Source organism: Pseudopodoces humilis, chromosome 3, assembly GCF_049639895.1.
Source record: "Pseudopodoces humilis isolate 2021_Gansu_Grassland_sample_001 chromosome 3, ASM4963989v1, whole genome shotgun sequence".
NCBI classification, from domain to species: Eukaryota; Metazoa; Chordata; class Aves; order Passeriformes; family Paridae; genus Pseudopodoces; species Pseudopodoces humilis.
In genome coordinates, this window is record NC_142202.1 from 84,899,635 (window position 1) to 84,927,087 (window position 27,453).

The 27,453-nt window shown below is 40.5% G+C and overlaps 1 protein-coding gene and 1 long non-coding RNA gene across 5 annotated transcripts in view; both read left to right on the forward strand.

Moving 5' to 3' along the window:
- LOC106629159 (uncharacterized) overlaps positions 1-3,637 on the forward strand; it is a 63,095-nt gene extending 59,458 nt beyond the window's left edge. The window contains exon 7 of the long non-coding RNA XR_001332320.2: positions 645-3,637. This is a non-coding gene — a long non-coding RNA (uncharacterized LOC106629159). The remainder of the gene's footprint in view (positions 1-644) is intronic.
- Positions 3,638-12,068: 8,431 nt separating this feature from the next.
- Positions 12,069-27,073, forward strand: OGFRL1 (opioid growth factor receptor like 1). Of its 4 annotated transcripts, none has more exons than XM_088052851.1 (7): positions 12,069-12,337; positions 13,797-13,883; positions 14,403-14,484; positions 17,485-17,563; positions 17,654-17,720; positions 17,864-18,009; positions 19,992-27,073. In XM_088052851.1, exons 1-7 carry the CDS (start codon positions 12,083-12,085, stop codon positions 20,746-20,748), a joined length of 1,473 nt encoding a protein of 490 aa, XP_087908977.1. In that variant the 5' UTR covers positions 12,069-12,082; the 3' UTR covers positions 20,749-27,073. The 4 variants fall into 4 exon arrangements, with proteins under 4 accessions (XP_087908977.1, XP_087908979.1, XP_005518192.2 ...); XM_088052853.1 differs by having other exon boundaries at positions 24,949-27,073; XM_005518135.3 differs by having other exon boundaries at positions 14,406-14,484.
- The last annotated feature ends 380 nt before the right edge of the window (positions 27,074-27,453 follow it).

Below are 27,453 nucleotides of genomic sequence, written 5' to 3' on the forward strand. Positions count from 1 at the left end.
CATGAGTTATCTCAGTTTTGTTCTTCCTGTTTTCTCCTTCTGCCCTTCTGCAGTGGCAGAGTGAGCAAGCAGCTATGTGGGTGCTTGGCTGCTGGCCAGGGTCAGCCTACCACAGTCTTTTTTGGCACCTGATGTAGAGCTTGAGGGGTTTAAGATGACAGATTTGATCAGAGTGTGCTAGACTGAGCTTACAGTTGTTACAGATACTTAACTGTTACTTGGCAGGCTAGTACTTGCTCTTCCTAGCTCTGATGCCATATATGCTCCTTTACCTGCTCCATTACTTTCTACCTTTCTTGCTGTACATTGAATTCCAGGGCAAGTCAATGGATCCTTTTTGCTTTTGCCACTTTCAGTCTTGTTTGTCACTTTGTTTTGCCTTGCCTGGGAAACCTACAATAAAAGCACTGTCCTGAGGCCAAGCCTGGTATTTGCCCTTGCATCACTGCTTTCCAGTCTCTGGAGAACCCTGTTATGAACCAGCAGCAGTTCTTGCTCTTCTCAGCTGCTTTTTGGGGAGAATGAAGCACGTCTCCCTTGTACCTGTAGGTATTTCCAGTCCTATTGCAATGACCACTCAGTTCTTCGAACATCCCTACTCAGCTAGATGCGGGCTGTGAATCTGATTTTGTTTTCTCGTACAGACAGCCGGATGATGGAGGATGTGACACAGGTCTGCCCTGAGGCTGTTGATCCCTGGGTGGCCACAGCAGGTACACCTTGAAGCATCAGTTGCAGTGCAAGAGGTCAAGCTGGAACACCTGAAAGCATGTGACCATGGATAAGCCCACAACAGAGCAGCTACACCCCTAGAGGGACTGCAGCCCTCATAGCCCACGGGTAAGGCTGTGTTGGACAAGGTTTCTTCTGGAGATCTGTGACCATGGCTAAGTCTATGCCACAGTAGGTATAAACCTGAAGAGACTGTATCTTATCTATAAGGCTCCATTTGGAGCAGGTACAACCTGCAGTCTGTGGACAAGGCAGCTGGGTTGGTAGTGCTAGAAACTGTCTTGGTGCTTTTTTTTTGCTGTTTGCCCTGTTCTTTTGCAGGCATTAAAAGTTAACTGGTGGGTAATAAAATCATGGTTCATTTGCTACAGTTTATGCTTGGATGAAGCCCTGATGTTTACTGCTGTAAACAAAAGCCCAATTTGTGTTTTGAATTTACTTATCTTATCTGATAGATAGAGGTAATCAACAGGTATTTTACATCCTCAGTTAATTCACTACCTTATGGCTTGTGCCATACTTTTTTCTGCCTTTGTTTAATGGATGTTTCCATTGTTAAAATACTGCATTTTGGAAAAACAGTCCAACATCCATTTGGTGGTTATTTGTTTCATTCACTTTTAAGTACACTAATTCAGCTATCTGATCTTTCTAAATTCCTCCAGTGGTTAATGGGGCAATGGACACTTCCAAGATCCTCTTCACTTTGGGATACATTAGCAAGTACTGCAAGCCAGTGGCAGACCTGAGGAACAACATAGTGCTGAGAATCTGACACCAACACTACTAAATTTAGTGATTTTTTTTTTCTTTCTTCAGAATAGTCCTAATCTGGTTGCATGGACTGAATGCCCATTGCATTTGGAGTGTATTGGGTATACTCCTGATCTCCATCTTCCAGTTTATTTGATCTTAACTAAATAAAGGTTATGTTCCCTGAGACTGTGTGAATGAGTAATATGAACCAAAGCCCAGAAAAGAGAAGAATTGGGAGCTTATTTTTAAAAGCTCTGCTATCTTCTGATCCAGGCTAAAGCACTAATATAGGTACAGCCTCAAAGCACTGATGTCAGATTACAGTTCTGAATTTCTTGCTGTAGCAGTCTCCCTCTTTCTTCATTCCCCATAGAGCAAACCTGTGGAGACTCATCAGCTACTTCATTGCAGAAAAGTTGGGTGCTGAGAGTTATGCTGTGACTTCCATGTGACACCACTGCAGTGTGGACCTTCCCTGCTGGCACCAAGCTTTTTAGGAGTCTTTTAAAGTATCCAATTTGTCAGTCGTTCATCAGACGGCCAAGCTGAATAAGCTTATGTAAATTAAAATGTTTCTAGGTGCTGAAGATGAATCACTTCTTGGGTGACTAGATACCTTCAGTGTTTCTATCTGTATGCATGTAAGTCAGTTGTGCTTGCTTTATATAGTAGACAAAGAAAGAGGTACTTCATCAGAGCCAGTTTAAATGGCTACTTAAGGATTAAATGCTTTGTTACCTAAAAGTTTCATTTTTTCCCCTGAGCAACCATGTAGACATACCCAAAGCTGCATGAGAAACCCGCTTCTCTTTTCCATATTTGAGGCAGACTTCAAAGATATACTTGAGGGTTAGTTGGTGTTTGGCTCTTTTTGTTGTTTTTGGTGGTTTTCATTGTGTTGTTTTGGGATTTTTTTGTCAGCTTGAATCACTTTTCTCATTTTCGGTGATTTTCGTACCCCCTCAGCTAATGATGCCTACTTTCACATGTTTTATTCACTTTCTGTTTGGGTTGTGCCTCACCCAAAATGTCTCACAAATATATCAACCGTCACTAGTTCTCACCCCATGGTCAGATCTCCAATCCCATTTCATCTCAGGACTGCATACAGAAATACTGATGCTGGAACAAAGTTTAATTTATCTCTTGGAGGATGGTTGACAGCATTGACAGCCTGTGGCGTATTACCATACTGAATTATCAAGCCCCTTAAAGGAATAATGAATGCTGCTTCCACTGACTTTCTGCCAAAAACATCCCTTTGTAATGTAAATGAAAGAACACAGCAAAGCAGTTAGATACACATCCCACCACTGTGTCTGCTCAAACACACGGCGCTGAAAAGGGCTGTTCCTATTCTATCTTTTTAGCCCTAACATGATGTTTACGTTACCATAGGTGCTTTATTTTTTCACTCTGACACACCCTCAGACTTGTCAAGTATTTCCCTGCTCAAGGACAGGTATGAGTGGTGTTAGAGGGTGACAAATTTCACAGAAATATAATACAGAAATGAATCATTGTTTTCATCTGAAGCAGAACCGGGAGATGATCATTGCATTCTAGAAACAGCAAGCACCTGCATGAGAGTGAATTGCTTGTGTCAGAGTTTGAACCAAAAAATGTATCCACAGCACTCAATATTGTTACTCATTCAAAGCTGGCAATCTTTATTTTTTTATCTTGTTTCCTTTGAAGAATTCATTTAATGAATGCAAATGTGCATCATGCAATTTTTTCTCCTGTATTCCATACAATGTTAACAGTACCTCCTGTTCTTAACTTGTAGCCTCCTGCCCCAAGGAAATACCACCACAAACATCACAAGCCAGCAAATGCCATTGCTTTAATGGTGTTAAGAAAAAACCATGGGGCTTTTTCCTTTTCAACATCAATATCAAGAAGAAAACTCACCCCTTTTCTTGTTAGCTATACATTTCTTGTACTGTGGGGATTTTTTTTTTTTATTATGACAATAGTGACACAAGTATGTATTGTTTAGTTGTTCTTAGCCTCTTGGTAAGGATCCTCCTGTCCCCTGACCAAGCTGCATTTACCCTGCAAGGAAACTGTTCCTTGCTTCCAGACCCTAGCCTGGATCAGTCTTTTTCTTTTTTTGTCTGTCCTCAGTTCTGCCTGCTGAGTTTGAATTTGGCTGTGCTCTTTTGTCCATGTCCTGGTTTGTGTTTTGCTTTGTAATGTGTTTGACAAAGTATCTTAACAGCTTTATCCACTGTTCTGATTTCATTTGTAATTATGGTGACAATATGGACTTTTTAGTTTTGCTTTTAGTATTTTTTAACAATGCTGTTGATCAACATGTAATTTGTACTCCTTTATTCCTCCCCAAATCTTGGAATTCCCAGCTCACCTAGGTGGGTTTTTCTTCTTTTGAAAAATTGACTCCTCACAAACATAGCTGCAAGCAACCCCCTAATTATGATGTAAGGAAGCTTAGAGTTCATACAGAGCAGTAAATCAAAAAGTAAAAAGCATTCACAGTATTTTAGCACATTACTAGCAATATTTTGCTGACCCACTTTACCCCATGCAAAATGACATTGATGTGCTCATTTACTCATCTCTTCATCCAGGACAGAAGTGAGCTGGTTTGGATGGCTCATTCAGCCTGGTCAAACAACAGTGTGAAAGCATGGCAATGTGTTTCCTGAGCCCATCAAAGGCTGCTTGTATTCCAGCTGCCAGGCAGCTTCACGCTGTAATAGGGCATGTTACAAAATGAAACGGGCTAATTCTGCAACAGCGCATGTGCTCACTGTACTCTGATAATTTTGTTCACTGCATCAGATTTCTAAAGTGGACATTTGTTATGTTATTTGTTAATACATAACTCAGATTTGTCATATCAGGAAAAGATCATCCCTATCCTTTCTTAGCTCTCCTGTGTCACTAGAAGCAGAATTTCATCTCTTTAAACCTACCATCTTGCATGCTCTGTTGGGATGGCAAATACACTTAATGTACTGATGGCACCGCAGAGATAAACAGGGAAAGGTTTTTTCAGCCTTTACTAAACATTTTCTTCAGAATAGAACGCAATAGCATTATGATGAGACTGTCCTGTGGTGATCTAAGGAAATCTGTGATAGGGAATATCAAAGGGGCAACAAGATAGGTAGTGGGGGAGAAAAAATCACTCCTTTCATTCCAGAATATGTGTGCACCAACTGCTGACAGGTTTTCCTATGAGGATTGCATTGTGTAAAGTACAACATGTTTCTGTCCCATCTCAAATCACAGGCTGTGGGCTATGTCTTGCTTCTCATCACTCCAAAGCAGTTGAATGCCCCAACTCTTCCATCATCTCCCTCCAGCCTGGCCACCTTGAAGTCACACAGATTGGCAGGCATGGGGAAGGGCTGCCATCAAAGACTAACAGGTAGGGTTGATGTGGCAGCAGTCAGTGCCTGCAGTTGTCCCACTTGTGTAATTTGGTCTTGTGTCAGTCTCTGTCTGGAACTAATTGCTGAGGAGTTTGTCAAAGATCAGTGACTTTAGGCACTTTCAAATTATCCTTGATGAAGTATATGAAATCCACAATCCTCTGCCAAGAATCAGACTTTAGAACTGCACAAATGCATATCATTTAGTCTGGACTTTTTTTCACTGGTAGAGATCCTATGACTCCCATGAATCACATCAATCTTGACGTCAATTAGATCTTTGAAATAGCTATGCTGCACTGTCACAATGACATAAATTCACACAATCATATAAAAACTCAGCTAAGAAAGAATGAGCAGAGTCTGTGGTCTTCAAATAGTGGCTTATTGGCAATATCTTTTCCTGGGACAGCAGGAGGTCCTAGTCTAGTCAAACTGAAGTGTTACTGCTTGTGCATGCTCCACTTTCAGCTGACATAAGTGGGTCAAACTTGTGATGGCTCTGTGTTGGTACTGATTCTGGTTGCACTCCCAGGGAATGCTCTGACTTTATGTCACCTTAAAGTGAGGCCCTTTAACCCAAGCAGAGCAGAATGGGATTCATTATTTGCTCTTCATTATGGATAGAAAAAGGGCTCTACACAACTTCTGCTGTGTTTAGGTGAGGAAATAAAGCACAGCAAATGACATACCAGGGTAGCTCTGATCTCCTTATAGCCTTTCACACTTCTCTGTTCATCAGAGAGCCAAAGGCTGGCTATGCATTCAGAGACCAAGGAGAAGGCAGTTTTCTTGTTCGTCTCCTTATCATTTTGATCTTATGCATAAGAAATTCAATAGGATGTGACAGGAAGGTTAAAGCTCTGTCTCTTCCTAAAGAGATTTGTTCTCTTGAGTTCTGCATACCTAGCAACAGACACTCTGAAACGAGAGTCCTCTCAGTCTCTCACTGGAAGTGTACTACATGATATGACCTGATTATAGATATTCTTCATGCCAGGGAAAGGGATGCTCACCACCAGCTCAGATGGATGCTCTCTCTGTTCCTATGGGAGCCAGATACTCAAAAGTCAGTATTTTCAGAAAACTTCAAGAGTGTGGGACAGGGTCATGTCATGTAATTTTTACAGCTTGAAAGTCTGATGTCTAAACCTGAGTTTGACTGGATCTTGGTTTCCTTTATAATCAGTAGATATGAACAATATTGTGATTTCGCTGACATATTTTAAATGCCTGTTTTACGACGATGCGGATTATCCTCTGGAGATTCCTATTTTTCTCTGCTGGCGTACGCAAGTATTGTGTGACTAGCTCAGGCTTGAGCATCTACAGGTTAGATGCCTCAGGACATAGATTCCCCAAATGAGAAACCTTCTCATTAGGTTTCAAAAAGATGTCAGTCTCAGTCTCTGTTTAATGATCCAGAGGAAAAATTCACACAGCTTTGGGAGGGTTGTGCCTACTCTGAGTACACTAAGTCATATCCTACGTCTGGTAAAGGTGCCTTATTCAGCAATTCTAGAAGTTCAAGACGGGAGATACTGTGTGCCATCAGGTCAGAAATGTCCATTTGCATATCACTTGTCAGAGGCAGTCTGTAGCAACCTTCCCAACAGAAATATGGATTCTCAGGAACATTAGGGGCAGGATCAAGTTTGTAAAGAAACACCTAAATTTAGTTGTTTACACAGAAGATGTATGCCAAAAGATAACAAGGGGTGCAGTAGTCAATTAGATAAATGGAGCTCTGGTCAATACAGACCATCAGCTTTCAAAGTGATTCAGCCAACCAACCAGACATGTACAGATGTAGCTGGCCTATGTGTATATATGATAAGCATACACATAATAGGTGCATAATTTCCTTGGAGATGACCTAGAGAAGCCAAAATATCTTCATGGGGCTGGCAGCTACACCATGGAACCTCCTGAGCCCATGGAGCATCCTTCTGCAGCAGAAGATGGATACAGTAAGGGATCTCCAAAGGCACTTGGATGCCTGCATTTGGGCTTCTGCATCACACTCTCAGTTTGCCTTTCAGGGAGAAGAATTTCTTACTGAGTTCCACTGCCAAGATTTCTAGCTTGCATGGTGCAGTCCAGGAGCCCTTCAGCAAAACTTAATGGCATCACCTTATCCTGTGTGGTGAACTTCTGGCAAGTGAATGTCATTTATTAGTGATGTCAGGCAGCTGACCTGCTGATGCACTGTAGACAAGCCCACTACAGAAGAGCAGGTAGTGCCAAGCTGGGTGGCTGGTTCCAGTTTAAGACGAGGGTGATGTAGGATTCCAGCTATAAATCAAGGGTTTCTGCACAGCAATTCACTTAGACCATGTTACATCCTAGAACTGGATCAGTTTCCTCTCAAGAAACTGGCTGCAGTCTTACACTCTATTTGAAAGACAACAAGCAGAATCTTAGAGCCTTAAGGACTACACTGAGACTGCCTCTCTGACCACCTAGAGAGATCATTTTAAAGTAAAAGTCTTCTATTAATTTGTTCTGAAGTGACCTTTTACAGACTTGTAGTGCAGGACACTCCAATAAACACGGCTTTAGTTAAGGTCTTCAGGTTTGTAGTCATAGTCATAACCCAGCAAAAATGAGAGAACTTCCACTGGTTTTACTGAGCTTAATACACTGATCTGTCATGTCTAGCATGATTTATGTGAAGTCTTTTCTTCTCTGTAAATTCATTTCAGATTTCAATAGAAACAAATTTAGGCAAATATGCAACCTGACTTCTGAGTTTACAGTTAGTTAATCATTTCCAGTGACACTCACCAGAGGGAAATTATGGAGAACTTTATAAATTAGATTCACCTTCTATAGCTACTACATCAAGCTTGGCATTTAGCAATCTGGGGCATTACTGGACTAAAGAAGAGAGTTAAAATTCACCATAGTCAAAAAATAAGCAAATGAGGTAACAAAACCCATTAAAATACCAGTGACGTACAGCTACTGCATACAAAATATTGTCATACTTGTACAACTTTGAACACTTTCCCAAATATATGTTCATGTCCAAATATATTTGGACCCTTGTCTGAATGTATGTAAATAATACTGTAGCTCCCAGACATTTCTGTCATATCAATGCCTTTCTTCATTTCCTAAATCTACCTTTGTATGTTTAAATATCCACTATGAATCATTTTACATTAACTCAACTAAATTTCATTTTACCAATGTTATTTATTTTACCTTCCTCCGTCATTTATCAAAGCTGTTTTGTAGTCTACTATATCCTCTACGGATGCATAATCCCTCCCAGCTTTGTATCACCTTAATATTAGGTTAGTAAGTCTCTTCACAGTTTTTAATTGACGTCTCTGGTATCCTATTCAAAGCATTCTCCCAAGATAATGGGATAAAGTATTACAATTACCACATTTTTAATAATTTTTAAACAGTTATCACACAATATACATGCAGCATTTGCTTTGAGAAAGCAATGTGGTTTCCACTTTGAAGTCCTCATAAAACCATGTCCTCATCAAAGAAAAAAACCCATGGTTTTGACTAATCTATGCTGTTTAGGATGTATATAAATATATATAATCAGAAGTCAAGTGCTTATTTTTTATAAGTGTTATGAAAGTCTGTACTTGATGTACAGTGGTTTGCAGTCCCCTAGGTCTTCAGTTGTTTTTCATCTGTGTTATGTGACAGTCAAACTACTTGATTGAAACAGGTATTCCTGGCTTTAGCACTTAGTCATCTTCCATTGTACAAGAATACTTAAGTGAACTCAAGTGCCATAAATTCACTACCTTTGCAAAAATGACTACCAGTTACGACTGTGAGGTAATGGAATTTATTTTTTTCTAATTAAGATATGTCATATGGGAATATGTTCAAGCTCTCAAATACTACCCTACAAAAAGCTAGAAACTCTTCATGAATCCTGACTGCCTCTAGTTCACAACCAAAACCAGCAATAAGCCACAACCCTGAAAAAGGACATTATTCACAGGAAAAATACATACACCGGCCAAAGGGCAGATCACCCACCCTTCTACTACCTGACCAAAAAATCCAAAGTGCCAGGGAAAGAAAAAAAAAAAAAAAAAAAACCCAATCCACAATGGCTGGCAACCTGGTGGGGAGAAAAAAACAGCACCAGCTCCTCTCTCAAGAAAAAAACCTAAAAATCCCACAAAAGTTCAAACAGCTGCTCCAGCAAAACAGATGGGAACCTGGTGAATCTCTGGAGTTGGTCCCCTCTTCACAGCAGGTAAAGCAGGTGGATTTGGTGTCTCTTCTCTCTCACTGGCTCAGCTTTTCCGAGGTCTGGGGCTGAGGTGGAGCAGCTCCCAGCCAATTCTTCTCCTGCTGGTCATTCTCTCAGGTCTCAGACTTAAAAACAAACCGTACAGTTCACTTCAGAAAAATGGCCACCCAAGAATTGCTGCAGCAGCCTCTCCAAGGCCAGGGAAAGTAAAAAAAAAAAAAAACCTTCTTGCCTAAGCTAACAAAATGTAAGCTAGCTAAGCAAAAAAAAAAAAAGGATGCAGCCCACATGGCACCAGGGATGCCTGGGGTGTGAGGCTTTGAAAAAACCCATGGAAGAGCCCCAAGGCTCCCCCTCCCCACCTTAAAGCTACAGCAACCATTCCTGGGCATACAGCAGATGATAAGGGAATAGACTACTCATCATAAAATCACCACAAGACACCCATCTTAATCAATATGGGCATCATACTGATTAACCTCCACTCATCTGGGACCTCCCTGGTTAACCAGGACTGATGGTAAATGATGGCAAATGTCTTGGTGAGCTCTCCCACCAGTTTATTTGACTCCCAGTTCTTATCAGTACTCTGAGATCCATATCCTTTAAAAATCCACCTAAAATTCTGTTATGAGATTCGGTCGACAGCTTTGAGACTTGGCTGACAGCCTTGCTCTTCAGGTAAAACTGAGCTTCCTATAATGACATGCAGCTATTTGCACAAGACATTGAGCTTTCTTGTAGGAAGATCTTTAGTTTGTGGGATTAACTGCCATGCAAACTGAATGTCATCAGAACCTCCCACTAATTTTTGATGCACATACAAGGCATGATTTTGAGGCTCCACTGTCCATAATATAAACAATCCCAGTGAGGGAACATTGAGAAAAGCTGTAGCAGGGGCGAGGGAGCAGAGAGCTACTGGGCCAGTAGATGTTGTCCAGTGGAAGTGGCTGGTCCGCAAGTAGTCAAGAAAAACGTGTTCCAGACATCAGAATTTCTTAAATCAGTTCCTTCAAACTATGCCAACAACATGGGAGGAGATACTGTGGAAGCAGGAAAGAAATTCTTTCCCCCAGATGAGGTCAAAGAAGAGGGGACTCTCCAAAAATACATAAGCATGAGTGTTATAAAAGACTCTGTTCCCCCAACTGCAGCCCCAGCATCTAGTCTTACTGCTTGCCCTCTTATAACTTTTCTTGTGCCTGCTTGATGGAGATTTTTTTTCTTTATTAAAACGATGCCCACTGGCAAAAAATGAGACTGAACTTTCCTGTATGCTACATGCATTCCTCAATATCACATATCAAAAAAGTTCCAGTAGACCTTGAAAACCTACAGGGTTGGGGGGTGGAGGGGATGTCTTGGCTTGGGCCACCAGCTTTGATCTTGGACTGAGTGGGAGTAGCTGGATCCTGAGGAGGGAAGCAGCTGGTGTGGTGGTGACTAAGGGGTATTGGAAAGGCTGAGTGGGCTTCCTTGATCTCTGTGAAGAACACAGGAGGAGGAGAAATGTCTTGGCCTAGGCAGGTGATGGTGGGAGGCAGCAGGGGCAGGGGCAGCAGGGGTAGACTGCATTGTCACGCAGGCTCAGCCATTTGGCTGTGACTGTATCTAGGTGAGCTGCTACTGCAAATACACTTGCCTGAAACAAGGTCTGAGAAACCAGGGCATTCCCAGTAATTTCTTGTGTTTGGTGTCAGTGTGTGCAGCTAGCATGCTTCAAATAAACCTGAAGGAGGGCTATGTATGAGGGTGACATGAGTGCATCTAAGCATGACGCTGTGGCAACTTGGCTTCAAATGATCTTTCATTTTATAGAGAGGGGCTAGAGAAACAAGAATATACAGATAAAATCAGCTCTGTACTGATGAGCCTGACATCCAGTTAAAATGTTGGTACCTGCACTTGAAACAGATGCTAAAACATTCAAGACACAGTAGACAAAAAAAGGTACAACTTTGAGTGAGGGAATGTGAAAAGTAATTTTTGGCAAGACGCTGAAGAAGCTCAACCTGTTTGATTTGCCAAGAAGAGGACTGAGATGACTTGATGATAATACACATCTTTAGAAGTGGTCACCAGACACCACAGAATTGTCTTTAAGGAGAAGGCAGAAATCCCTAAGGGTGAACTGAAGCCTACCAACCGTGGTTGGAAATGAGGACACATTTTTAGACATGAGGGTTAGAGCAGGCACTGGAACAATGTGCTATCGACTCATGGGGTCTTCGCTCCAGGCAGTGTTTCTGTCCAAAAGGCATGTACTAGCCAAATACAGAATACACTGTCACTGCCCCTTCATATTGGTCCTTGAACATCTTGTCAGTTTCATCCCCAAATTCGCAGGAATTTAAGAAGCAGCCAAAACTGGCTTGTTACCACAGTATTGCCCCCTCCATTCCTGTCTTCTCTGGTACCTGTATACTCTTTGGGGTCTACCTTAGCACAATCGTTCCCACGTCTAGTGGACAGCCGGAGCTTGCACGCTGCGGGCGGCACGACCACTTCTGTCACTCAAAGCATCTCCTCCCCAGACCACTGCTCTGGGGCAGTCGCCATCCCCACTCTTCTCGATGAACACCCGCACCCGCTAGCTTTTCTCATAAGCGTTCAGGGGACAGACACCGCGGTCGCCTCCGGGAAGTGAAATTCCCTCGGGGCGCACATCCTCGGAGGGGAGACTCCCACTCCCCCCTCGAGCACGGTTTGCCGGGGAGGCGGCGGGCGGGCCCCGAGTCGCCCCGCCCGACCCCGCGGTGCCCGCCGCCAGGGCTGGCCGCGTGTTTCTTGTGGAAATCCCGGAGCCTCCAGCTCCGCCCCGCGCGTGTCCGTGGGCTGGGGCCGGGCGGGGGAGCAGCCCCGGCCGCCGCCGCCCCGCCCCGCCATGCCGCAGCCGTAGGCAGCCGGCGGCCGCTCCCAGCCCTCGGCCTCCGCGGCCTCCGGGCCGATGGGCAGCCTGCTGAGCGGAGTCAGCTTCAAGGAGCCCACCACGGTGGAGGACTGCGACTCCACCTGGGAGACCGACTCGGAGCCCGAGGCGGCGGAGCCGCGGCGGCAGGAGGGGGTGTGCGCCGCCGCGGGAGGCGGGGAAGAGCTGCCCGAGCCGCCCGCCGCCGACTGCCGGCCCCGGGAGCCGCCGCCGGCCCCGCCAGCGCAGGACGACGCGGAGCGGGCAGAGGCGGACGCCGCCAGCCCCGAGCAGGTACCGGCAGCGCCGGACGGGCCCCCGCCTCGCCCTGCCCTGCCCTCCCCTGCCCTGCCCTGCCCTGCCCTGCCCTGCCCTGCCCTGCCCTGCCCTGCCCTGCCCTGTCCTGCCCTGTCCTGCCCTGTCCTGCCCTGTCCTGTCCTGCCCTGCCCGCGGGCCCGGCGGCCGAGCCGAGCCGAGCCGAGCCGCGGTCCGGGCAGCCCCGCTGCTCTGCGGCACTCGCGGGCCCGGAGCGGCTGGGGATAACCCAGCGCTGCATCTCCTCTAAGCCCGTTTTCCTCTCTCCACACCCCTCCCCTCTCACTGTGGGGAGAAAATCGAGGCCTTGGCGTCGACGTTCCCGCTGCTGCCGTTTCCAGGGGAGGCTGTGTTTTAAATTAAATGGAGCATTTAACATGGCCTCTTCATTAAATAGGATGAAAATTGGAGTATTTGGTCCTGTGTGGCAGTGGAATTGTGACTCCTCGGTGGGTGTGACGAATTTTCAGAGCGAGTTTCTCTTCCTTAGGACGCTTTGAAAATGCCGAGCTTAAAGAAATAAAGTGTTCTTTTGACAATAATTTTATCTGAGTTATAATACCGTGTAGGGTGGAGCAGCTGGGTCTTTTTTAAGGTTGCTAGATATATCATGTTTTGGTTTAGAGACCATACAAAATTAAGCAATCCTAAGCGTCTTTCCCTTTTCTGCTTGTTACGTGGTGATACTAGTCCCGGATAACCAAGTGTCAAGGGGTGTTTCTTGTTCAATCAAGTGTGTTTTGCCTACAGGTATGGTCAAAGCTGGTCTTGTGAAAGGAGGGATGAACATAGTTCCTTGTTTGTCATTAATGTGCAGTTGATAAGCCACAGGATGGGCAAAAATAGCAGCAAGTGCCCAGTGCAGTCCCAGAGAACTTCCTCTTTTAAGCTTGACTTTAACCTATTATGCGTATATTGTAAGGAGTAGAATGAATTTTTTTTTAGTAACTATTCATTTTCTTCCATAGAGTGCAATAATAGCAATTAGGTCTATGTACACATGGGTTTTTTTAATTATTTTTATTTTTATTTTTTGCAAATAGTATGATTTGCTCCTCAAAATTGGTGGTGTGTCTGCATTTTTAAGTTCAGTTACTTGTTTCATCTTGTATTAGCACTTGCCAGATTACTTTGAAGTCTTGCATTTGGAAATGACAATCGGACTGTTGCTTTAATTCAAATTCAGCCTCATTGGAAGGACAATTTATAGCCTTGCTTTTGTATTTTAGATTAATTTTTTAACTTAGGTTTAAAGTGTGTTCTGTTAAGTATTTAGAAGGGAAATTTTCAGTGTTTGACCAAACAGTAGGCAAATACATGCACTTATGTTTGTTTACATGGCTGAGATCCATAATGGAAAGTAATTATTTTAATATTATACAAATATGCTATTTAGGGGGTTTGTGTATGATGCTTATCTGCTTTCTAACTGTTTCAGAGTGCTGATGGAACTGAGCTGACAGCCAAGCCAAAGAGAAGCTTCTATGCAGCAAGAGATTTATACAAGTACCGACACCAGTATCCAGTAAGAATATTTTATGGTTTAAAATTGCCTTTTCAGTAAAAAAACATTTTTAAACCTTTGTGTTGTCCAGTAAATATGAGAAATGAGAACCAAAAAGCTGATACGGAGGCACAACATATGCGAGTGGGAGAGAAGCAATGTCTTTCCATCCTGGACAAACATGCAAACACATGATATGGGTAAGCCTGGGAAATGTGGTAGGAGCCCAGGAGAAGGCTTCTGCCTTGGATATCAAAGTTGGTAGATTATAGAGTATGCCTGACTGATTATTTGTCTCTCAAGTTCCTTCAGACTGGAGGGAGGATTCTGCTATGTTTGCTGCTGCCTCAGTAGGAGAATGTACCAGTCAGAAAGAACTTTCAGATCCTTAAACTGAGTCTTGAGTATGAGTAGAACTCTGTGGTTCCTAAAAATCTGAAAATTTTTTGTCCTTAAATTATTCAAAAAGCCCAATATCACTTTCTATATAGTCTTGGTAGGTTTCTGCAGGCTGATAATGTCCTATTTCCTTTCTTTTAGCAGAACTTTAAAGATCTTCGGTATCAAAATGACTTGTGCAATCTGCGGTTTTACAAAAATAAAATCCCATTTAAACCTGATGGTGAGTAATCTGCGACAATAACAGTGATAACAAAAGAATGCTCACTAATGATAGTAGCAAATTGAAACAGTGGTGATAATTGAGGCAAATTAAAGGTGTATAGTAATATACTGTAGAGCATGAACCACCCATGTCATAGTAGCACATTGATAAGCACAAGTTTGTGCTTAAAACAGTGTTAGCATTCACTCTAGGAAGGTGGTGCTTTTCTTAGACATTATCAGCATGAAGTAGTACAAAGCATTGTTAGTACCACTGTCTTGTGGCAATACATTTATTAAACAAAGAAAAAGTTCTTCCACTATATTGCACAAACTTGCTGTTTGAATAGGAGTGGCAGCAATCTATGGGTGTTATCCCTAGAACTGTGTAAGGGGAAAAAAATGTGCTTTAGTCTTGTGTGAGATTATTGTAATAACGATAATAAAGTGATTTTTCAGTGTCCTTAGTGGTTCTGGTGGTGGAGCAGGAACCTTGTATGCAGCATTCTGCACAAACACAGGAGAAGCTGAAAGATGATAAACCCTACTCTAGAGAGTTTGCAGTCAGCATGAGAGACAATAGGACAGCAGACAGATTGGGAAGCAGGAGGAGGCAATAAAGCAATCTTGGTTAGGGTGGTGGACAGGAATCTCAGCACACAAGAGCTTAGCCATTAGCAAAAAAGACAAACTGAAGGCCAGAAATAAGATTTTCTGAGTTTTAGAAGAATGATGACGAGGTTACTTTGAAGGTATTTGTAGAAGGATCCTCTCAGCATGAGAGCAGCTTGGTAGGAAATAGTGAAGTGTACATTGGAGTGCAGGAGTGAGATGTGTAGGCTGCCTCTGAGGCAGGATCCTGTTGGAAACAGGATCAGTCTCATAGCAACAAATGGGTTCTGATAAGGTAGTAAGGGACAGGTCACAAAGGCTTTGGAAGTGAAGGTGTGTAGTTTTTGTTCGATGTTACAGGGCAGCGTTCCATAATGGAAGGATGCAAAGCGAAAAAAAAGTGAGACAGTATGAAAAAGTAACAGTCTAGAAAGTTAATCTTCCCAGCATTCAGGGTAGCTGCCTTCAGCAGCATTCAGAGTAGGTGTAAGCATGACAAGAAAGCACTTTTCAAGGTCAGGAAAAAAAAAAGTTGAGATGCAACTCAACTGTGTGAGAGTTCAGATAGGAAGCTGGATGGAAAAGAATGTTACACGGAAGGTTATAAAAATGTACATATAGGGAAGTTGAAGGTGAGAACTGTTTATAGACAAGATAGCAGTAATACCCTTAGCAAGTGAGAAAATAACTCAGGTTGTGAAAGAAAGATAAGACTTTTGATTTAACTGGCTTGAGCTTTATCTAGATACCCATAGGCAGATGCTTTTAGTCAGTTTTAGTTTGACTGCAAGAAGAAGTGGGTCTGTGAATTGCCAGTAAAGAAGTAGCAGATCTGGGAGATGTTACACAGAGAGCAGATATAGAAAGAAAGTGAAGGGCACTGAGGTCTGTGTGAAACTGGGGACCATATGGCTCTGAAACTAGAAGGCAGAAAAGGTTGTGGGGAAGAACTCCTTTAAAGCCCAAAATGAAGGAACAGTTCAAGAGGATTAGTTACAAGAGGAGACAGTCATGAAAGGTATAGGAGGGCTTCACTCCCAAAATTTGCAAATAACATTGCTCTTTGTATTCTGGGAGAAAACCACATCAAAGGTAGCTGATAAGCCATGGAGGCTGACACGTTGTTGGCTGTGAGCTCTGGTTATGCACAAGTTTGTATTGAGAATGGAAAAGAGTAACCACCACCTTGACCCAAGTCCGTGGATCTGTGAGAGTGTTCAGAGGGAATCTTAGCTATCCTTAGCTAGTCCTTAGGTTAAGAACTGAAATACTGGAGAATGTTGTTTAAAAAACCCAAAACATTTCTGGTGCAATACTAGATCTGGTTTAGTTCCATGACCTACAGATTTAGCTTGTGATTCTAGATCAGAGCTGGCCTGTTTGTCTCTCTGCCCTGGGACTGAGCAGCAAGTTTTCCAGTACTTGAAATATAGGTTGGATTCAATGCAGCGATGGTGAAAGGTCCTCTTTCCAAGGTCCTTTTCCTACACTGGAAACCCCATGTACGTAGGAGCCCCTTCAACTAGCTGCTTTCTTCACTTCTTAAATAAAAGTATCAAATGCGTCCTCCTTTGCCATTGAGACCTAAATAGAAATTTTCACTGGGTGAAGAGGCATCTTAAATACATAGCAGGAGATTGTATACATGGGGCTTTGGGTTTTTCAGGCTGCTCCTATGCTATCTGACTTTGGCAGACACTGTGCAGCTGTTGTTGGTTTCAGAATAGAAACAGACAAACACAGTGCTCATTCATGGAAAGATATTGTACGGCTTTGGGAACAAGGTTTTTTTGTACTTCGTGTAGTACCTGGAAAAGTGCCCTGGCCCATGACTGAATTTCATGAGCACAGTCTCAGTGTAGTGCTTAGCCACCATTAATTAAGAAAGATTTCCAATCATAATGGTATTTGAAGCTGGAGAGATTCGTGGCATGAGAGAGTTGAGGCTTAGAAGATTGGACGGATGGATAGACGGATGGATAGATGGATGGATAGATGGATGGCTGCAGAATTTTGTCTTGTAAAAGCAATGACAGGTAATTCACAGTGCAGTATTTTATGGAAGCAGTTTGTTAATTCCCAGTCCGTGTGATAAAGGGATCTCATGGGAACTCTTAGATATATTTTACATAGGTTGCTGTCACATACCTTCACTTGTTAGTAACCCAGTATGTCAGCTGGTTTTGTTTATATTGACATTTTATAAGTACCTTATTTTTTAAATAAGTTTTAGTAACTAAATTAGTTTTAAATTAAAATTTATTTTTGGCTTCAATAGACCTTATTTCACATAGTATGTGAAAGACAAAGTACATGTTCTATCATTATTTAAACATGCATGTACTTTATGTAGCTGAGTGCTGGTTTTGATGTCTACCTAACATTTTTTCAAATTATTTTTGTGCAGGGGTTTATATTGAAGAAGTCCTAAATAAATGGAAAGGAGACTATGAAAAACTGGAGCATAACCACACTTACATACAGTGGTTGGTCAATTATTACCTATTTCTGTTTCAAAGCATTAATTCGATTAAATGTTCTTACACTGAGCCATAATGCACTTATTGTTTTAACAGGCTTTTTCCACTGAGGGAACAAGGTCTGAACTTCTATGCTAAAGAATTAACTACATATGAGATTGAGGTAATACAAATTGATCTCCATACAAACCATCACAGTAATTTTAAATACATAACTGCTTTTTGTTATGTAGAGCTGTCTTATACAATGCAGAAGTACTTGCTTTAGTGCCACTTAGAATTTTGGACATATTCTTTGTCCATTAGGAATTCAAGAAAACAAAAGAAGCAATTAGAAGATTCCTTTTGGCTTACAAAATGATGCTGGAGTTTTTTGGAATAAAACTAATTGATAAAACTGGAAACGTTGCACGAGCTGCTAACTGGCAAGAAAGATTTCAGCATTTGAATGAGTAAGTAATGACATGCACTTCACTTGCTAGAATTGCTACAGAATCTCTTTATGCTTTTGTTTTCTAGAGAAAGCAGAGGTATTTTTTCCAAAGACTGCCAGGAAAAAAAGAAAAGGAAAAATAAATAGTTGATGCCTGGTTTATGCCTCTATCTGTATGTTTGTCCTTCCCCTTTTTTGATTGTTTTTCTCACCCATTACCAGTTGGATTGACATTATTGAATTCTTTGAAAACACAACTTTAGATGGTGCTGAAGAAGATATTAGCTCCAAATTAATTTGTCATGGTACTGAATTTGTTTTCACCCAATCCCAAAGTGTTGCTTCTTACATGGAAAAAAACAAGTGGCTTATCTTTTTATTTACATTTCTTTTTGAGAAAGATCAAATTCTCCACACCTGTATGAAAGTTAAGTAACAGGATTTCCCTCCCTCCTCAAAACATGAAATACTTTGTATTTAAATATTTTTAACTGAAATACTGATCTGGAAAAGTTTAAACATGTTATGTCAAACCTTGTCCCAGTGTTCAGAAAATTATATCAGTTGCTTTTCATTGGTATTGTGTGGACCCTAAGTTTGCGTTGAGTTTTGTCTCATACAGATTAATTGTACCAAAACCTCTTTTCAAATCTTGTGCTCACTTTCCTAATATCTCAGACCTTAGAGCTGTAGATTGTTTTCTTGCAGCAGTTTGTTCTCCTGTCACAGTAAAAGCTTGTAGGTACACTTGCTGATGAATCCAGGTGAATAATAGGAATAATTTGTTAATAATTTTACTTAAACATTGTATGAGCCAATATGGGTGTGATCTCAGACTCAGGCTACAGATAAAACAGGTTTTCAGGAAGCCCAAACATTACTTCATGGTTTCACTCCTGTTCTTTCCAATGAAAGCTACAGTTTTAAGTCAGGATTTGGGACTTTCTTTATGTAATTTTATCCATCTAAAACTCAAACATAAAAGTTTTACTGCATACTAAGGTGTGCTTTACAAGGGAAAGACCTTTTCACAAGCACTTCCAGAAGGCAATTTGTTAATTTTCTCTTAGATATTTCCTACAACAGTGGGACTTACTCTCCAGAGATGCCTGTTTTTCCTCTAGCACTGACTGTATCAGTACAGGTGCTTGTCTAGACTGGAGACCCAACTTTTAAATAACTTGCGTGAAGTGCAATGAACCCTGTTCTTTAGCTGCACTATAAATACACTACAAATCCTTTCATTTACAAAGTGACTGGGTTTTCTCCCCAGAAAGAGAACAGCATAGAATCACTAAGGTTGGAAAAAAATCTCTCAGATCTTCGAGTCCAATCTTTGACCAAACATCACCATATCGATTAAACTATTGCACTAAGTGCCACATCTACTCATCTTTTGAACACTTTCAGGTATGGCGATTCCACCACTTCCCTAGGCAGCCTGTTCCAATGCTTAACCACTCTTCCACAGAAGACATTTTTCCTGATATCCAGCCTGAACCTCCACATGGTGCAGCCTGAGGCTATTTCCCTTTGTCCTGTCACTTGTTGCCTTGGACAAGAAACCAACTCTCCCCTTGCCACAACCTCCTCTCAGGCAGCTGTAGTGAGCAGTAAGGTCTCCCCTGAGCTTTTGTTGCTCCAGAATAAACAATCCCATTACCTTTTGCTGCTCCTCATAGGATTTACAGGTTACAGACCCTTCACCAGCTTTGTTGCCCTTCTCATACAGCAGAAGGAACCAAAATCAGTACACATTTGAGTTTATTTTCTCTCAGCCTTCTCCCCCAGTGCTTTTTACGAACATTAACTTTCACTCACAACATCCTAGCAAAGGAGGTGCTGGTAAGCTTCAGCAGTTTTGAGAAATTAAAATACAGGAAGTCTGAAGTTCATACCTGAAGTGATAAAAAAAACTGAGGAATTGCAGTTCCAGTTCTGTATTTGTAAACTGGGTTTTTTTCTGATTAAATAGAATTTTTTTACCTGTTTCTTTCAAAGGTCTCAACATAACTACTTAAGAATCACTCGAATTTTGAAAAGTCTTGGTGAACTTGGATATGAGAGTTTCAAATCTCCCCTGGTAAAATTTATTCTGCATGAAGCTCTTGTAGAAGATACCATTCCCAACATTAAGCAAAGTGCTCTAGAATATTTTGTGTATACTATTAGAGACCGAAGAGAAAGGAGGAAACTGCTGAGATTTGCCCAGCAACATTATACACCCTCAGAGCATTTTATCTGGGGACCCCCAAGAAAACAGAAGTCAGAAGGAAGCAAAGCAAATAAAAAGCCAGCATCTCCAGTTTCTATTCCCAATAGTCATATTTCTAAGCATAAGAAACAGAAAGAGCCTAAGAACACATCGGCAAGTGGAAGCTCAGCTGGTAAAATAACTGAAGAAAGAAAGGTAGAATTCACAAAAAATGGGGAAGAAAATGATCAGGATGAGCAAGAAGCAAACTGTGATGCTGTTAGGGAGAACAGTGAAAAGAACAGTGATGATGATACTGGTCAGCTTTCAAAATCAGAAGAAATTCATGATAATTCAGACAGAAAAGAGGACATTTCTCATTCCAAAAAAGATGATGACGGTTTGAACAATGACTGTGGAAATCACCCAGGCGTTATAGAGGAAGATAAATGTAACACGGAGAATTCTGCAAATGATACATCAGCTGATCTCCAAGATAACCTTGATAAGGAAACACTTCCAGAGGGGATCACCACAAAAGCTAAGGATGAGCTCAAACTATGAGTCTGAGGTTTAAAGAAATCTTTGTTTCACTTTGAATGAAGCAAATTATTCATTGCTTCTTCATTTTGGTTGATATTTCCATCTAGTGTAAATTCACAAGACTATGCTTGTTGCAAATGCATCAGATTAGGCTTCTGTTAGGTTAATGAATTTTGATTTTTTCACCCTCAGTTTATCAGCAGGCAAGCAGGTGTGTCTCTTTAAAACAATTGTGTGTACTGAAAGCTAAGAAATTCATTATCTTTTCCGGACAGATTGCACAGAAAAGCTTATCTACTTTTTAAAATTCATCCAGTATTAAAAAATAAATAAATAAAATTAAAGTATAACAACTAAAAAGCCTTGGAACATTAGAGTTTTAAAGCTTCCTTTAAGTTTACTTTTTGTTTTCCATTTAGGAAATTACTAGAAATTATTTCAAAAATACAGTTTTTTACCCTAGTGGTAATTTTTTTTTAGGAACTATGGTCATGATTAATAGCAGTATTTGCACAGTATCTTTTACCTTAGATTAGCATCTTTGTTGGAGGTACTTAACGATGGATAGCATATATCATGTCCTGTACATCTGGGAATCACTGTACATTGAATAAAAGTTTTAACTTATGAAGGAACTGTATCCACAGCTTTTGGATACAAGGGAAGTTGCACTTTAGAGTTTTTAGTCCCTGTTAAATTTTTCCTTCTCTCATCTCATTTGTTACAACTAATCTAGGGGGAGGGATCACTTTGATCTCTCAAAGTTTCATCTCCATTTGAAAGCTCTCTGTTGAATCAGCTGTAATTAGACAACTCTCTCAGCTGGCTTCAGCACCTGGAAAGCTTCTGGACAGCTGAAATGCAGTGTCTTTACCACAAAACATTCCCTGATCAGCAAAGCCATCAGAGAAAAGGGCAGCAGGCATGCCAAGTTGGGTCTTTAACTTCAATGTTTCTTGGCCAGTTTTGGGCAGAATCTGCACAATGCAGTGAGCTGTTGCTGGTCTCAGAGACAAAGGCAGGCCTGATGCTTCTTTCCAGCTGTCTGTTTCCTCTCTTTGCTCTCATAAGTCTCTTACAGTTTTATGTTATTTCGATAATCAGTGGAAATTTAAGGCAGGCCAGTCTGTTGGCTGGGCTGGAGCCCATCAAGTAGGAATTTCACTATTAAGATCTTTCCCAGCTTCTGCCGAAGAACTGTCTGCTCTCCCTGAGTAGCGTCTTCTGATTTTCTGCTGTTCAAGTCAAACAATAGTACCCAGCACGTTAGTTGTGCAGAATATGACTTAAAAATTAATGCAGGTACAATTCACACTTCCTACAGTCCTGAAATACTCTGAAACTTCTATTTTCTGTTTCAAAGTGTACATATTATCCACTGCCTTTAATGTATGTCTTATTAAATGTTACGAGGCAAGAGGCTGACTACATTTTGAGTGTCAAAATGCTACAGGACTTTATTGAAGGCTTATAACTCTAAATGATGAACTTTTCAGGGGTTTCAGATCATAGACAATATGTTTTGTGTTCTGTTTTGCTAATGCCCATCATGGCAATTCATCATCCATTTTTTTTCTCTGGGTAGCGCTGGTTCTTGGGATCAAATAGAGTGGCAGTGAGGGATCTTGGTCCCTATGGAAAAAGAGTAGGCTCTTTCCATTCTAAGGAAGCAAAGAAGGAAGATGTATTTCTCTTTTTCTGCTAACATGTGAGGAAAGGAACTTATATACATGGATTTTTATTTTTTTTGGGGGTAACATGGATCATTCAAGTAGGCATTAAGTCTGTCTGAGAACTCCCAAAGAATTCCAGCCACCACATTTTTAAGGCCAGAAAGATCCTGAGAAGCCTTTGACAGTTCCCTGGACATGAACTGGGATTCCCTTGTTTGTGTTTGCCTCTGACTTTCAGAACAGAAGGGGAAGGAAGTGCTGTGATAAACCTGGTCTGTGTAGTTAAGGACTCTGCCCCTCCACATATGCAAAGGGAGGACACTTCATTTTCTGCCTATGACTGTTTCAGTCTTGAGTGCCTAACTGTGCAAACTTCATAGAGTTGTTATGTAGTTATTTTTTGAGTACCATAGGGAAAATTAATACTCTGTGTATAAGGAACATAACTATAGCATAGGAAGCTACACAGAGCCTTCATTTTATGAACTTTAGTATTAATGTGAAACACTGTACAGAAAATGTGGAGTATTGAAGTGAAATAAGGGATGCTGGAGGTGTTATTATATTTATAGTGTAATTTGATTGAACATCAATGACCTCAGGAGATCTTTTGTCTACTGAACAAAAAAAAAAAATCTTGCTCTGATTTTAAACAAAGTTCTTGGGATGTGCATCGAGAAGATTACTCTGCAGTATTCTGTTGTCATGACACATCTCTCACTTAAACATGCTTACTGGTTTGATGTTTTTTTTAAGTATTTAAAATACTTTTAATCTGACAGAGCTGTCTGCATTAAGGGGCCGAGGTATTTGAAAATATTGTCAAAAACTTTCATACTTACACCTGAATATGTTTTTTTATCTGCAACTCAGTATATTTCTCTGTGTTTTAATATAAGAGTAGTGGCATATCAGTTGCCTACGAAGAACTATAAGGGACTATGTAAGTGAGGGTTTTTGTGTCAGGTGGGCTCCTGCACTCTCTAATCCTTGTTTTACAGCTTTATCAACAGAATTACTCCCATGGGACACTTCAGCTTTAACTAACAAATTCCGCTCTATGTAAAATGTGACAGTGTTTCATTCTTTTCATAGCGGAATTGTTTCTTCTGATTTTGCAAGTACTGAAAAGAAGGATTTATTGCAGGGCAATCATACAGTATAGCCTCCCATTGAGATTTGCGAGGATCAAGTGGGTGCACTGTATGCATTTTTGTTACAGAATCATGGCCTTAGCAACCAAAGCACCCCCTGCTTGAAGTTTCTAAGTATTGGTTTTCAGGTTTACAATATATATACAGTGTATATATATATGTGTTGAAATGATTGTATCCTCATAGATGCCAGTACATAGTTGTTTAACCATTACTTCAGAAACTGAAGTGAGGGTATGCAAAGAAAGTCAAGTCATTTGCTTACTGTTAAATTTCTTTTTGTCTTGCTATGTGCTTAAGCATTCAGGGATTTCTGTGTACTTGTTACAATAGTGTATTTTGGCCCAGTGTTAGACTAGAATCTGAGCTGTTCATATGTTTATTGAACAGAACCTTCCATATGAAGGTTCTTTCCAAGTAAGAACATCTGAGTAGCCTCTGGTACTGTTAAGTGGGAGTAGTGTGTACGTGCACATACCTGTGACTTTGATTTTGAGGCTCTTATGGTGAGGGGATATGAATGTGCAATTTGAAACAATGTTACTGAGTGCACAGATGAGTACACACAAGGCGATCATACAAATCATGCAAAAATGCAGCACTTTAAGGTTAATTACAGCTCTGTGCCCTACTATGCCAGACACAAGTGTGCCTCGGTACCTCATACTGTGTTGCTGTAGAGACTGGAGGCTTGGGTACATGAGGTGTGCAGCACAGACCATTCACAGCAGAAGAGTAGTTACATGTGTCAACATATCTGGGAGCAGGTCTGAGGTCTTTGTGTTCATGTTGCTCAAATAAAATCCTGAAGGATTCTAAAAATAAGTGCAATAATCTTTTGGGAGCTGTTCCCTGGCTTGGGTCAGCTCCTCAGTTTCTGGCTCTAAGATTGCAGCACTCTAATGTATTAGATATTTGTATAATCATCGTTAATATTTCATGTAACCTAGTGTAAGCCTCCCTGAACTATTCCAGGATAATTCTAATAATCTGCAGTTGCATATATCTGTACTATAAACAGAAGGTTTACATACCTTAGAAGCTTTGTACAATGTTGATGGATGATCCAATGAGGTAAGACAAGTGACATTTACTGGATTTAAATGGAAAACGGCTTGTTTGTTTTTAAATAAAATTTATGTCTATCTGTTTAATTGAGAGGTTATTTTACACCTTTCTTTTTCTTACTGTTGTGATGGTACTGATCACAATTTATAGTTATATATGTTTAAGTGAAAATGTAATTTTTTTACACCACACTTTTGCAGGAAACATACAATATTGAATTTCCTGGACAAAAGCTGTATTTCTGAATAAGATACAAGTATGTGAAGCAAGTTTTGCCATTAATAAAAGTGTGACAATATCATGCTGATGATGTATGTTGTCCTCAGAATTGCCAGTGGGGATCAGAACGAAAGATGTTTCTAGCCTTGTGTCCTGCCTCCAACAGTGGCCACCAAAAGATGCTGTGAAGCAAAGAAATTATACAGTGACCCCATTTGTCTCCAGGAATTTTTTGGTTTTGAATTCATGGTTTCTTTCAGCCTCTACAATCCCTTGTAGCTGTGTGTTCCATGTTTTAATAATGTTTTGTGTGGTGAAGGTGATCTCTTATTTTTGTCAGATCAGTTTATTCAAGAATTGCTACTACATTTGAACACAGTACTAAAAGTTCTGTAAGGTGAAGTGTAGTCTACTTCAAATCAGTTTTTAAATTCCATGGGAGATTCTAATGACAAAATACCTGTTTAGACAGAAGATTCCCCATGTTTCTTCTGTTTTTAGGCAGAAGATGTCTGCTTAGGCAGAAACTTGTCCTAAGTTGGTGGCAATACCTTACTTACTTCTAAACACATTTTTGCACATAAATCCTTTTGTAGACTAGTGTTAAAAGTGTAGATTAAGTGTTAAAAGTCAGATTCCAACTGCAGAACAGGGTTGATTTATTCTCTTCTTACCAGTGTGAAAGCAAAATCAGTCAAATGGAAAACCTATTCCTACCCCACATGAGTGAGGTACCTCTGGATTTGGAGCTACCAGGATCAATGAATATAACACTGGGATCGCGTAGAAGGTGGAAATACTGTCTGGGGTTTGTTGAGAACTATACTCGTCATTCTACATTTGTTTTGATACAAGTTCACACTTCCAGTTGTAATTGGAGTGACTGGTCAAAAGGTGTTTTTTATGATTATCAAAGTCTGAAAACGAGGGATGGGTCAAAAAAGGCCTAAGTATATACAGTCCCCTTCAATTCACATTATGGTCAACACCATAAATTCACTACTTACAGATATTTAGATACAGTTCTTCAAGGGGGGTGCACATTGTGTTTCTGTAATATCTTTGTGCTCAGCATTGGCTATGAACTGTTTCTTTTCCTGAAAGCTGTGTTCCCTTTTCAGCCCTTGTTCTTAAGTACACTTAGTTAAGACCTTGGTGAAAGCAAAAATTTACTTTTAAGAATAGGTTTATTACATGCTGTATGTAATGGACTCCTAAAATGTAGTTCAAAAGCTATAGAGATCAATAGAGACCTCGTCTGGCTTTACACTTGTAATCACTTCTACATTTATTTTCAAAAGCATTATGCTGTTTGCTGTAAGATAAAAAAAATGTGATAATTGGCAAATCGTTCTGAAAGAAATCTCTTCTTAGAAATGTGGCTCTTTAATTCTACCATGCTTACAAGTTCAGTGGTGTATTCATCAACTAAAGTTTACTGTGAAATATACTGAATGTACTTACTATTGTGGCTAACCATGTGAAAATTATTGTTTTGCAGTAAAAAAGGTTATGGCACTTATATTTTTGAGATCTGCTGAAGCATGTTTGCTAATCATTAGTTGCTCTTCTTTTTCTGTGTTTTAACGTATTCCATGGTTGTTTGCCCTTTATGCAGTTTGATTTCAGCAACAGATGATTAAGTGTAGTTTTGCACTGATAAAATTCAAAAATATCATAGACTTCATTGTTCAAATGTATTCTAAGAAAAAAGTGCAGTAAAAAGAGAAAACCCCAAAGCCCAACAATTCTTACTTGCAAAATGGAACAGCTCTATGTCAGTTTTTATGAATGGTCCTGCTCTCTTTCTATATTTCTTTGCAGTATTTAATTACAGGATGCTGTGCATGTTTGGTAGTACCAATACCATATGTGTGTGGTAGGAGTGGTAACCAGTTTCTGGATTTGTAATGCACTATAAAGAGATATTTTATAATTCTGTACCTGTATGGCAGTGTTATGCCAAAAAAAAAATGTATAAACATAAAAAGCAGTAGTTTATGTTGCTTACTGCTATATTTTCAATTGTTTATAAAATGAAATACTTGGATTTCCTTTCAGGTAAATATATTTTTAATAACAGCAGCCAAAAACTCTGAACTAATAAAGCTTCTTAATTTAGCAGCATTGTTTTAGCAACATGTGCAAATATTGTGTAGCTCTAATAATGTGCAATTGCTGTTTGGCGCTTGTTTGTATAGTCATCTGTAAATATATTAACACTTAAAAGTAGGGAATTAAAGGCTCTGGTCCTCCTTTTTTGTTGTCAGTGGCAAAATGGCCATGGATAGTAGAGGAATAAGGGAAGAGTTAGCTTTTCTAAAAGTCCATGGTTTGTTTCTTGATTTAAGAAAAATGTATACTATGAAAACACTTTTAACGTTAAAGAGTAAAATATCTACTGTGATCATGCAGGCGTAAACTGTCTGGAGCAGTGTCAAAACCAGGCTACTGCTGCTTAAATATAGCAGGGAAACATTGAAGCTGCTAGTTTTATTTATCCTGTGCTGAAGGTGTGGGATTGGATGGCTTCAGTTCTGGTTTCGTAGTGAGCTGTTATTCACATGGTGTGACTGTAGGTGTATAAACTCCATAAAGGATCCAGCAGGTTT